This window comes from Limulus polyphemus, unplaced genomic scaffold, assembly GCF_000517525.1.
Source record: "Limulus polyphemus unplaced genomic scaffold, Limulus_polyphemus-2.1.2 Scaffold2475, whole genome shotgun sequence".
In the NCBI taxonomy this organism is placed as follows: domain Eukaryota; kingdom Metazoa; phylum Arthropoda; class Merostomata; order Xiphosura; family Limulidae; genus Limulus; species Limulus polyphemus.
Window position 1 is genome coordinate 115,899 of NW_013668085.1, and position 14,884 is coordinate 130,782.

A 14,884-nucleotide genomic window follows, 5' to 3' on the forward strand; every position below is an offset into this window, starting at 1 on the left:
TACATGAGATGAAAACCGTTTGTATCCTTCTGTATTTTCTTAAACGTTACGTTTCTGCATTAGGCCTACATGAGATGAAAACCGTTTGTATCCTTCTATACTTTCTTGAACGTTACGTTTCTGCATTAGGCCTACATGAGATGAAAACCATTTGTATCCTTCTATATTTTCTTGAACGTTATGTTTCTGCATTAGGCCTACATGAGATGAAAACCGTTTGTATCCTTCTATACTTTCTTAGACGTTACGTTTCCGCACTAGGCCTAAATGAAAACCGTTTGTATCCTTCTATACTTTCTTGAACGTTACGTTTCTGCATTAGGCCTACATCAAATGAAATCCGTTCGTATCCTTCTATACTTTCATCAACGTTACGTTTCCGCTCTAGGCCTACACCAAATGAAACCGTTCGTATCCTTCCATACTTTCTTGAATGTTACGTTTCCGCACTATGCCTATATGAGATGAAAACTTTTCGTATCCTTCTATACTTACTTCAACGTTACGTTTCCGCACTTGGCCTAGATCATATGAAAACCGTTCGTATTCTTCTATACTTTCTTGAACGTTTCGTTTCCGCACTAGGCCTACATGAGATGAAAACTGTTTGTATCCTTCTATACTTTCTTAAACGTTACGTTTCCGCACTAGGCCTAAATGAAAACCGTTTGTATCCTTCTATACTCACTTGAACGTTACGTTTACGCGCTAGGTCTACATCAAATGAAATCCGTTCGTATCCTTCCATACTTTCTTGAATGTTACGTTTCCGCACTATGCCTATATGAGATGAAAAATTTTCGTATCCTTCTATACTTACTTCAACGTTACGTTTCCGCACTTGGCCTACATCAAATGAAAACCGTTTGTATCCTTCTATACTTTCTTGAATGTTACGTTTCTGCATTAGGCCTACATAAGATGAAAACCGTTTGTTTCCTTCTATACTTTCTTAAACGTTACGTTTTCGCACTAGGCCTACATCAAATGAAAATCGTTTGTATCCTTCTATACTTTCTTGAACGTTACGTTTCTGCACTAGACCTACATAAGATGAAAACCGTTTGTTTCCTTCTATACTTTCTTAAACGTTACGTTTCCGCACTAGGCCTAAATGAAAACCGTTTGTATCCTTCTATACTCACTTGAACGTTACGTTTCCGCACTAGGCCTAAATGAAAACCGTTTGTATCCTTCTATACTCACTTGAACGTTACGTTTCCGTCCTAGGCCTAAATGAAAACCGTTTGTATCCTTCTATACTCACTTGAACGTTACGTTTCCGCACTAGGCCTACACCAAATGAAAACCGTTCGTATCCTTCTATACTTTCATCAACGTTACGTTTCCGTCCTAGGCCTACATCAAATGAAAATCATATCCTTCCACACTTTCTTGAACGTTACGTTTCTGCATTAGGCCTACATAAGATGAAAACCGTTCTTATCATTTTATACGTACATGAATGTTACGTTCCCACACTAGGCCTACATCAGATGAAAACTGTTTGTATCACTCCTTTTACAACTTCGCAGCCGAATCTTTATACACCAACGTTTCCATTAATGAAACCATCGCGCTCACATGCTCGAAGACTGAGGAATATTGCAGTAAGTTAAACACCTATGCTGGTAGATTCATTTCACTCAGCGGAATGCATTGCTTTATCTTTTACATACTTCCGCTTATGTATTCTTTTTTTAAACCCTTAACAATCATTTACACTTGATAATTAACCCCTAACATGATACTGATTTACACATTCACATTTTGATATTCTTGTTTAGAATTATAGATTTTAACCACATACGCTGACAATCAAATCATAAGGTTTCAAACAGTTGTAATATTGAATGTCTAGGTTTTTATCAACTTATTTGGAGCTAAAACATATAAACTGTTCCTAAATTTGTCTTGAAAAATAGACAATAACGAAACCACCAAAAGACTTGAAAATAGTTAAATATTCTACAATCTATAGACTAATATATGAAAATTAACTCAAACTGATAAAGGTATTCGAAAGTCATGTAATGTTTATAATTATGTTTGGTTATTTTCAGCTTTTTTTGGAGAGCAGATAAATAGGAAACCAAACAGAAAACCTAAATAACTACATTATTGTGTTTGAGAAACAGCCGTAAACTATTTGTTTGTTTAACTTCGCGTGGCCACTCGAGGGTTATCTGCGCTATCTATTTCTAATTGAGAAGTGATAGATTAAAGGGAAAAGAGCCAGCTAGTTAACATCACCCATCGCCATCTCTTGGGCTACTCTTTTAGAAACGAAAAGTGGGATTGACCGTGATATAACGCCTCCACAGCTGAAAGGGCGGGCATGTTCGGTGATGGTATTCGAATAAACAACTCTCATATTGAGAGACGAACGCCTTAGCAATCAAAATATGCCAAGTCCCTTCAGGCCACCACAGATAGCCGAGGGATTATCATGTAAATCTACTCCAGGCCACCACAGATAGCCGAGGGATTATCGTGTAAATCTCCTCCATGCCACCACAGATAACCAAGGGATTATTATGTAAATCTCCTCCAGCCACCACAGATAACCAAGGGATTACTATGTAAATCTCCTCCAGGCCACCACAGATAGCCGAGGGATTATCGTGTAAATCTCCTCCATGCCACCACAGATAGCCAATGGATTATTGTGTAAATCCTACATTTTTGTACAGTCGAAAGTTTTTCTTTTCCTACCTGCGTGGAGCATAGGTGTTAGACCGAAGAGTGGGATTTGACTATTACTCTTGTAACGCACTCACGACCACAAAGTAAGGAGTGCGATTTTGTTTTGGCGATAACAGGACGGGAACCATGGTTCCTGAGGTCCACAGTCCAACACACCAATCACTGTTATCTTGATTTTTTTCCTGTTTAATCGTACGTCTCACTAAAATGGGAATGCTTGTTTGTGATTAAGCAGAAAGCTACAAAATGGGCTATCTGTGCTCAGCCCACCATGAGTATCGAAAACCGGTTTCTAGCGTTGTAAGTTCGTAAACATATCGCTGTGCCACTGGGGGGGGGGGGCAAAATGTGAACACAGTTCTTCACATGAACAGTTGACAGTGATGTGATCGTTTGTATCTGTGACAAACCCACTTTCCTACTTTCTACGCGGCCCGAATGGAGCTTCATTACATTCAGAAATAAATATTAATAAGTTTGTTAAAATAATTTCTAAATGTAATGAAACTCCTTTCGGGCCGCGTCGCATGTTGCATGGTAATTGAATTTGCTTGTTGAAATTCACTTAAAGCCACTCGAAAGGTATCCGCGCTAGTTGTCCCTAACTTAGAAATGATAGGCTAGCGGCAAGGCAGCTAGTAAACACCACCGACCGCCAACTCTTGGGCAACTCTTTACCGACGAATAGTGGGATTTACTGCCACATTATAATACTCCAATGGCCGAAAGAACAAGCATGTTTGGTGACGGAGTTCGATCCTGTGACCTGCAGATTGAGAGCCTAGCACCCTAGCCTCCAGGCCATGCCAAGCCAGCAAGGCTCATGTGTAATGATTATAACAGCATACCTTCGGGACGTATTCTTAAACTTGATCTCAAATTAATATTTTACTTACTGAAACCAAGAGTAAGTGAGTAATATTAATACTACCGAAAGAGTAGGCCTAATACTATCATATTAAAGTGTTCTCCAATGTTACACTTCACTATGCTGCAGTACACCACGAAGATCAACACATTCGCTGATTGTCTTACTTAATAAATCTAGTGGGTGTTCTAGCGCGAGTTAATGAAACCAAAAATTCGATATTAATTAGTAAAAAAATGAATAAGTAGAGAGCAACAGAATTGTGTTTACATTTACGAAAAATGGAAAATTACCAAAGGTTTCGAAGAACAATATAACGATATCGACTAAAACATCAACGACACCGTGTGCAGTCACCACATTAGACATTTAGGCTAAACCTAAAATTTAGGTTACTGTCAAGCAGCCCGTGACTCTTTAAGTCACCAAAAAATAGTTTACTTGGCGACTAGTTATGAATTAAATGATTGGACATACGTAATCTATCGATTGTTTCAACACGCTCTGATTGGATATGCTTGATCTATCAATTGTTCAAACGTGCTCTGGTTGGATATTCTTTGTCTATCGAATGTTCCACACGCTCTCTCGAAATTATTTATTTTAATTCAGTGAGAATATTATTCTAAAGAAAATGAAACGCAGACTAAATGCACTGCCCCTAACTCAGATATTTGAATATTACCGAGGTACGTACCAATAATTTAACTAATGCAGTTTTTCTAACAACGTTCTTTGAAGGTCCAGTTGTTCCAATATTATCGTTTTGGAAGACATGGATGTGATAGTAGCTTTAACGTTTTTTAAACTGGCTTTCATTATCGATAAAATAGATTAAGATTCTTGTTAGTGACGAAAAGATTTGAAAAGATTACAACTTAATCGCTCCTTCTTGGAACTGTTACAAGTTCTATCGGTCACAGATAAGACTAAAGAACGAACTCATTTTCTTAACCCTAAAGATAACGTAATTGGAATCTCATTTTATTAAATGGATCGCTCTTTCTTGTGTCTAACGAAGAACTGAACAAGTGAGCTTGGAAAGTTTTTCTGAAAAATGACTTGTAGTTTACAAAACTGTCATAACTTTACAAAAGCTTAAATTTATAGCTATTATTTTGTGAAAATTTTCTGACTTAAAATAGATAAATCTAAGATACACTAGCACTTTTTTTTACCTCACTAGTGATTTAATTTTGACCGTAGCGCCACCTAGTAGTAGAAGGCATTCTTACTTCTTGGGAATTTTTAATTCGTGAAAAGAACACATATATATAAGTTACCTATTTGAATCGAAGCATTACTGTCCTCGTTCTGAAGTTGTATTGTTTTCAGTTTATGTTAGCCACAGACCTCGTGCTGAAGTTATCTTGTTTTCAGTTTATGTTAATCACAAAATTTTATACATGAAATGAACATTTAAAAACTATAGAATTTTTACGGACACTCCCATCTCGATGTAACAGTTTTATCAGATTATTTCCTCAGGCTGATTCTAGAGTCACAAAAGTCTCCAAGAAAACCTATGTAATTGAAAAAAAAAAGAAAGAAATAAAACTTATTTTCGTTCGCCATTTTTATTTTTTCAGTTTTTAAACAACGATAAGAACAACAATTTACTTCTTCATCAAGTTTCAGATTAGTTGATTTACAACTTTACTTAGTTTTTGTCCAGCTGTTTTCTTGACCTTAAGTAGTTTGAAGAGAATAACAAGAAGTACAGAAGAATTGTGTCAGTGTTTTGAAAATTAGTTCGTTTCGGTTTACTCTTCTTTCAAAACAATAACAACGAAATGAATCGCAAAATGAAGAAAAAACTCAAAATCCATAAAACAGAAAAAAAACCAAAAACAAATTAGTATTTTCATTCTTACACTAGATGACCTACAATTTAACATAAAAGTCACGTGCATTGTTGTTTTAGTGTATTTGATTCAACATTCTATCACGGTAATGGACAGTATTTTTTTTTTTGCTAGATTTCTCAACTAAATAGAAAAAAAATAAAAAATAAACCAAAAATATTCTAATAGCGTGCCCAGGAAAAAGCCTTTTACCATGTACAAATCTTTATCAGGAAACAGCCTGCCAACAGCCATTTTGGGAAATACGAAACTGTCTCGAAACAAACGGGATTCTTCCGAGACTAATAGTCCAATCGTGATTTATTTTTTTTTACTGTAACATAAGTATGGTCCCGCACCATTATGGTTCCTTTCTTGTCGTTCATATATGTTGCATGTACATAACGGTCATTGTTTTCTGTCACTTTTTTGTGTGTGCAGAATATTAATTCTTCCTAAAAGTCACGTTAATTAAACAACGTGTTGCTTTTTTCGCGCAGACAGTTATTTCTTGCTAAAAGTGGCGTTAATTAAACAACGTGTTTTTTTGTGTGTATAGACGAATATTTCTTACTAAAAGCGATGTTAATTAAACAACGCGTTTTTTTTTGTGTGTAGACGATTATTTCTTACTAAAAGCGGTATTAATTAAACAACGTGTTTTTTTGTGTGTGCAGACGATTATTTCTTACTAAAAGCGATGTTAATTAAACAACGTGTTTTTTTTGTGTGCAGACGATTATTTATTACCAAAAGCGATGTTAATTAAATAATGTTTTTTTGTGTGCAGACGATTATTTATTACCAAAAGCGATGTTAATTAAACAACGTGTTTTTTTGTGTGCAGACGATTATTTATTACCAAAAGCGATGTTAATTAAACAACGTGTTTTTTTTGTCTGCAGACGATTATTTCTTACCAAAAGCGATGTTAATTAAACAAAGTGTTGCTTTCTTTGTGTGCAGACGATTATTTCTTACTAAAAGCGGTATTAAACATTGTATCACTTCTTTTGGAGATGCCTTATCAGTAAGCTTTGTGAAGTATAAGGCTAAACTTGAGTTCTATCTCTGCGGTGAGCACAGCGCCGATACCTGCTGTACAGCTTTACGCTTTAACAAACACTTTTTTCATTTTTTTTTTGCGTTTCCAGAACTTTCTGTTACTTCTTGAGCCCACAGTAATACATAAGCAAAACAATTACAAGAAATCTAAACAAAAATACCATTATTATTTCACTAATTCGGGTTCCTCTGTGTATCTTATATAGAAAATGAGCCTATTTTCACCCCTTTTTTAGTGGGTTATTTATATTGGGTGTTGTAAAAGGGGAAAGAAAATCAATACGATGCAATATGTAGACCCAACTGGTCGTGAACAGTATAACAACTAGGCGGTAGTTGAGGGATAAATTGGACTTTTCTCATATTTTCCCATATCAAGTATAGATGATATTGACTGATGGAAACATCAGAACCAATCATCAACAAAATCACTGATATATAATAATATGACTTTGTCTCCATTGTTGTTCTTCTTCAAAACATTCCTGTAGCCAGTGTTCGTTTGTTCGATTTTGCGTAAAGCTACTTGAGGACAATCTGCGCTCTGAAACCCTAATTTTGAAGAGGAAAAACAGCTAGTTAACACCACCAACTTTTGGGTTTCTCTTGTGACTTTGACCGTAACTCTTATAACCCACCCATGACCCTAAAGTGCTAAGCTAAGAACCCGAATCATGGAACCTCAGTTTCACAGCCGGACACGCTAACCTCTGAGCCACACTCGGCCTTTATAATCAGTGAGAGGACGAGACAACCTGTTTTATACTATTTGTCATAATTAATTCTGCAGAATAAATTCCTACATATTTTCTCAATAGATGGCAATAGCAGCAATTCTGTATCTTTGTAAATTTGTGCATTTAATAATGTGTTTATATTTTTGTAGCTAGAAGGTAAAGATCACAGAGAGTCGTATATGGGTTTTAAATAAAACATATTTCAGTTAAATTCAGATAAGCCTGACCAGCTAAGGACAACCATAATAAATACCCATTGGGATATTAAGCCTGACAAAATATGAGATGAATAACCTGGTCAGAAACCATAAAATTTAGGTATGGCCATCCCAAATGTCGAACTGCTGGCCAAAAAAGAGAGCAGGCAGTCAATATCACCAGCCATCTACATGGATACTTTTAACTGGGCAGAAAGAATGACTGACACAATTACTAACATTGCCAAGTGTACATACAGTAACATGGCGCGGCTCAAACCTCAGACTTTGTGAGCTGTAATCAACATGTTATTTATTAATGAATCCCCAGTTTTATTACTTTTGTATGTGTTGTAAAAAATAATACTTTTACTTCTGGTCATATTGACTTTTTTACGAAGGCAGGGACGATGTACAAAATATTTAGTTACACTAACATTTTGTTATAATTTACTTCTGACAGTCGACTAAACTTTGATCCTCTAGCCTGTTGTGGCTTTTTCAAAGTTCAAGTATTTACAAAGGAGTGTGTAGCTTTTGAGAACTGTGTTCTCGCTCTATAGGTTCTATGTGTGGTCGATTCTTATCGAACGGATATTTTGTATTTTAAATCTTTCTCTTTTTTTGTTTTTTTTTTAGAAAAGCGTACGTGTGTGTTTTATTGTCTGTCGAGTTTTTTTAAAAAGTGCGTTAAATGACCTGGAAATAAGAGTGAAATACTGATAATAGCTGCCCCTAGCTGACTTGACGATAAAATTGGAGACTCATAACGCTAAAATTCGGGGATTTTTTCCTGATGGGTAAGACACAGATAGCCCATTGTGCAGCTTTGCGCTTGACTACAATATTAATTAACCCTACGTGACTCAGCGGTACACTTGGAGACTCATAACGCTAAAATTCGAAATTCTGTCCCTGCGGTGTACAACCCACCCTAGTGTGCAACTTTGTGCTTGAAAATATTAACATAACTATAAGATTAATAGTATATCGTACCAATTAAACTTTATATATGTTATTTAAAGCTTGTTCTCCAGTCAAACATGTAACCAGCTATTTTGACACTACAAAACAGAGACATTTCTATATTATTAATACTCTCGAAACAGACAACAATGCTGTCATTAAACAATATTGAAAGTCCAATAACAAACGACCTTATAACCTTAAATTCGATTTTTTTAACTTAATTGAATACTCAACGTTTCGCTTTACAGTTTCTTCAATAGCGTTTCACTGAAACACAAACCGTAACTGATAGTACAAAGCTTGATCAATTTAAAAAGCTGTAAAGCGAAATATTGAGTTGTCAATTAAATGAAAAAATGGATAATAAAATTCAATGTGCCAAAAGTGCTGGACGTGGCCTACTGAACAATGTGCTCGGATTAAGAAACTTTCTCAAAGCTCAGACTCAAAGTTATCTATTTCATCTTTTCATCTATATATTATTATACGTGGTTAAGCAACTTTGAAAAAAAAAAGAAGAGAGTATAACATACATTTATATAAACCATTATTTGATAAAATATAATACATTTATATAAACCATTATTTGATAAAATATAATATACATTTATATAAACCACTATTTGATAAAATATAATATACATTTATATAAATGATTATTTGGTAAAAGTGTGTGTGTACGTATCGCTTATAACTGGCGATCTGCTGAACCGATTGTCACCAAACCTGGTATGTACCTTTAAGCACACACACACCCTCCCACTGCGAGTGACATGGGGGCCAGGTCCGAGCTCGGATCTGATTCTAGTATTTTCCGCGCGCACTGAACGAGTACGTCAGCTAGCATATATGTATTTTTATCAAATAATGGTTTATATAAATGTATATTACATTTATATAAACCATTATTTGATAAAATATAATATACATTTATATAAATTATATTTTATCAAATAATGGGTTATATTTTATCAAATAATGGTTTATATATATGTATATTATATTTTATCAAATAATGGTTTATATAAATGTATATTATATTTTATCAAATAATGGTTTATATAAATGTATATTATATTTTATCAAATAATGGTATATACACACATATACACTTTTACCAAATAATGGTTTATATAAATGTATGTTATATTTTATCAAATAATGGTTTATATAAATGTATATTATATTTTATCAAATAATGGTTTATATAAATGTATATTATATTTTGGAGCTCACCTTTCTCACGTGGAGTTTTTTGTTTCGTACATTTATTTCATTTTTGAAGTAATTATCATTTAGATTACAAGAAGATAAACCTACGTTACGAGTCAAAGCGTTAAATCAATAATAAAGTAAGTCTTTTGACAATATTTTCCTAATGCGTTTGATTAATGATCTTTTAGGGTTAAGAATGAGCTAATTTCCGATCCATAAAATATTATATAAAGAACGCTATTGTTATTTACTTTTTACTCTTTATGCTGTTTCCACAGTTACCGCTAGGTGGCAAGGTTGTTAGTTATTAAGTTGAAAGCTACACAATGGGTTATTCGTGCTGTGTCCACCACAAGTATTGAAACCTGGTTTTAAGCGTTATAAGCCTTCAGACTGACCATTGTGCCACTAGGAGGCCACTAGTTACTCTGTTCCCAGTTTGCAACCCTAAAATTGCAAGGCCCGGTGGTTAGGGATAATTCAACAGTAAGAACCAATAGGAGCCTTGCATGGACAGGTGGTTAGGGATAATTCAACAGTAAGAACCAATAGGAGCCTTGCATGGACAGTTGGTTAGGGATAATTCAACAGTAAGAACCAATAGGAGCCTTGCATGGGCAGGTGGTTAGGGATAATTCCACAGTAAAAACCAATAGGAGCCTTGGATGGGCAGGTGGTTAGAGATAATTCAATTGTAAGGACCAATAGGAACCTGGCATAGTCTGTTGGTTATAGGGATTTCTACTCGTAATCTGCGGGTCGTGAGATCGAAACCCGTCACGAACACGGTCGCCCTTTCAGCCAAATGGATAGAGTGGGGAATGTTATAATTTGACGGTGAATCCCACTATTAGTTGGTAAAAGAGTGGCTCAAGAGTTGGCGGCGGGTAGTGTTTACTAGTTGCCTTACATCTAATTGTTATAAAACAAGTTAACTGTAATATATTATTTTACACATTCCTCTGTATTTTTGTAACAATTTTAATCGTAGCCGGTTTCCAATATTTCGCCGAATGTCGACGTTTAAACCAAGCCTTCTCTATAGAAAATCTCTTTAAACTTAGGGACAGCTAGCGCAGATAGCTCTCGAGTAATGTTGTGCAAAAATTCAACAAAACAGACGAACAAACAAACATAAGGACCCGTAGTTCTTTCCTTAAAGACCCAAATTACAGACTTGTATTTCCAATGTCAGGACTCGTAGCTCTTTCTTTAACGACCAAACCAACAGACTTGTATTTCCAATGTCAGGACTCGTAGCTCTTTCTTTAACGACCAAACCAACAGACTTGTACTTCAACTGTTATAAAATATAGCTCTGGTGTGAGTGAAAGTTATTTCAGCAGTTACTTATATTGATAACCAGCTGATTTAATTCTGTTATTATCTACCCTAAAAGTGTAATGTTATATCATCTCAAACAAGGAAACATCTTATTTATTATATTTGTAATAGGACATTATGTTAAGCCTATTATATTTTTAAACAGTACGTTCTTCACCTAGTATCTTAGTGATTTTCAAGAATTAGAAGAGTGTATAATAATAGTATTCCAACCATACTGTATTCGTCAAATTAATTACCGACGAAGCGTTTCGTTCAATCCAGAGCTCATCAGGCGGCTGGGACACAACGAACACAGTAGTGGTTGGAACACGATTTGATATAAGCCAGTTGTTACCAATATAATTAATTATATCATGCTTCGCCAGCTTCTGAAAGGCTTTCACATAAACAACAATCGTTGTTGTGGTAACAAAAGATCGGCTAACAATAGAGAACAGACAACATCAGATTTTTGTTTCAAAATGTAAAAATCCATATGTCGTTATGAGTTATTGGCGATCTCGTGCAAAAACTAACGTTTCAACAGTTTTATTTTACACCAGCGTGTTTTACCTAAAATTATCAACTCGAAGTTAGTGTTAATTGTAATTGAATGTTTTATTTTCCAAACAGTAAGATAAAGGAATCCTCTGTTTATCAAGTTTTGGGAGAAAAACATTTTAGTAAATTTAACTATCTGACAATACGTTCTAAAGTCACTATTACAGTATCACGTGTATAATAACACGTTCTAAAGTCACTATTACAATATCACTTATCTGATACTATGTTCTAAAGCTACTGATACAGTTTTACGTGTATAATAACACGTTCTAAAGTCACTGATACAGTATCACGTATCTGATACTACGTTCTAAAGTCATTGTTACAGCATCAAGTATACGACAATACGTTCTAAAGTCACTATTACAGTATCACTTATCTGGTACTACGTTCTAAAACTACTGTTACAGCATCAAGTATATGACAATACGTTCTAAAGTCATTATTGCAGTACCACGTGTCTGGTACTACGTTCTAAAGCTACTGTTACAGTTTCACGCGTATAATAACACGTTCTAAAGTCACTGATACAGTATCACGTATCTGATACTACGTTCTAAAGTCATTGTTACAGCATCACGTATCTGATACTACATTCTAATCTTACTGTTCCAGTCACAAGTTTCAAGTTGAAACTAATTTATCGTTCGTTTTCGTAATGATTCTCGGAGATTAATGAGGGTTTTTATCTTTGATGTGTTAAAAGTCCGTTTCTCTGTTCGTGTTGCATGTCGACGTGACAAACTGCGCCACATCATGGGGAAAATATCATAAGGTTTTGCCAAACAAAGCAAACGAAATCAGATTAACACTTGCCTCAGGAAGCACAATAATCGTTCCCTTATTCAACATCCGGGGTTTTTTTTTCTTCTTCAGCCTCCTTTACTGCTGTTAGTACAGAAAAATTCCGATCAGATTAAATCTCAAGGACACAGTAATGCAGCTAGGTTAGTGGTTTCTTCAGAGGAAGTCTTACTGATTTTTTTACAAGGTGCACGAGCTTCTACTTTATAATAGCAAAACGAAGCTATTCTAGGCGTTTTTCTTTTCCCCTTCTTCGAAAAATACAGAAAATAACTTTATTAAGTGGCCAGAAACTTTTTGTAAATTCCAATTATTCAAGTACTTTAAACTAAAGCTCGTCAGTCGTCACATTCTTTTAATGTTTTCTAAAGTTAATTACTGCGTTTGGAATATCGTTCGTTTTAAAAAACAATCAATTTTGAAATTAAATTTGAAACAAGAGACTGACGAACAACGTTGTAATATATATTTTGTTTTCCTCTGTTACAACTGTCACGGTTCCTGTAGTAATTTGTTAAATAATTAAATCACGAAGTACTTATGGTAAAGGCCGCGGGTTGGCAGTGATTGTTTGTTTTGAATTTCGCGCTTTGCTATTCGAGGGCTATCCGCCCCTAATGTAGCAGTGATAGACTAGAGAGAAGACGGCTATTCAACATCACCCACCGCCAACTTTTGGGCTACTCTTTTGCCAACAAATAGAGGGATTGACTGCTACAATATAACGTTACCACGGCTGAAAGGGCGAGCATGTTTGTTGAGGAAGATTCGAACTCAAGACACGCAGATTGCGAGATGAGCGCCCTAACCACCAGGTTTGGGTTGCCCATGAAGTAGATCTCTATAAGTATGGAAACCATGCGATACTGCAAAGTATTTCCCGCTCTTCAAGCCGTGGGTGCGTTATAAGAATGACAGAAAATCCCTTAGCGTAAATGGGGTGTGCTGCTAAATGGCTCTAGTTCAGAACTAGGGAGGGCGGATTATAGGCTACAGCTCTTGACTATCATAAAACACATCAATTAGGCTACAGCTCTTGGCTATCATAAAGCACATCAATTAGGCTACAGCTCTTGGCTATCATAAAGCACACCAATTAGGCTACAGCTCTTGACTATCATAAAACACATCAATTAGGCTACAGCTCTTGGCTATCATAAAACACATCAATTAGGCTACAGCTCTTGACTATCATAAAACACATCAATTAGGCTAGAGCTCTTGGCTATTATAAAACACATCAATTAGGCTAGAGCTCTTGGCTATTATAAAACACATCAATTAGGCTACAGCTCTTGACTATCATAAAGCACACCAAATAGGCTACAACTCTTGGCCACAATAAAGCACACCAATTAGGCTACAGCTCTTGGCTATCATAAAACACACCAATTAGGCTACAGCTCTTGGCCACCATAAAACACACCAATTAGACTACAGCTCTTGGCCACAATAAAACACACCAATTAGGCTACAGCTCTTGGCTATCGTAACACACATCAATTAGGCTACAGCTCTTGGCTATAATAAAACACACCAATTAGGCTACAGTTCTTGGCCACAATAAAGCACACCAGTTAGGCTATAGCCCCTGGCTATCATAAAACACACCAGTTAGGCTACAGCTCTTCACTATTATAAAACACATCAATTAGGCTACATCTCTTGGCTATCATAAGAACACACCAATTAGGCTACAGCTCTTGACTATAATAAAACACACCAATTAGGCTATAATTCTTGAGTTGTTGCGAAGAATGAATTTCAAAGGCGTTATTAGATATAAATGTATTTATAGATTTTGCGATTAGTCTCAAGATCACTGGTCTTATTCACTGTAGTAACGTGAGTACTTTTGATATTATTCTATTACATTAACATCTTACTCAGATCAGTTACAACTCAAACGTAAAATGTTCTTATCATTAAAGTCACTAGTCCTTACAAATCTAGAGTGAAACATAACATCTTACTCAGATCAGTTACAATTCAAACGTGAAATATTCTTATAATTAAAGTCACTAGTCCTTACAAATCTAGAGTGAAACAGGTTCTCGCACAAAAGGAAAGATTACGGCTTTAGAAACCTTTAGGTTGGTATTATGTCTATTGACATACTTATATATAATATTTTATTTAAAAAGAGTTTTATTTCAATCGTATCCAGCAAAACCAACTCAAACCAGACAATCAAATCTACATGATTACCAAGTTTTGTAATTTAAATGTTTATTTTTCATTTTTAACAATATTCTCCAGAGAATCATGAAATATGGCATTTCCATAAAATATTAACGATACATAATGTATTCAACAATACCTTTCCATAAAATATTAAAGATACATAATGTATTCAACAATATATTTCCATAAAATATTAACGATACATAATGTATTCAACAATACCTTTCCATAAAATATTAACGATACATAGTGTATTCAACAATATCTTTCCATAAAATATTAACGATACATACTGTATTCAACAATATCTTTCCATAAAATATTTACGATACATAATGTATTCAACAATATCTTTCCATAAAATATTAACGATACACAATGTATTCAACAATATCTTTCCATAAA

General features: G+C 35.0%; 1 protein-coding gene across 1 annotated transcript in view; it reads right to left on the minus strand.

Moving 5' to 3' along the window:
- LOC106467066 (chitin biosynthesis protein CHS5-like) overlaps positions 1-14,884 on the minus strand; it is a 50,125-nt gene that overhangs the window by 8,747 nt on the left and 26,494 nt on the right. The window contains exon 3 of the mRNA XM_013927380.1: positions 689-912. Coding sequence (XP_013782834.1) covers positions 689-912 — 224 coding nt within the window. The remainder of the gene's footprint in view (positions 1-688; positions 913-14,884) is intronic.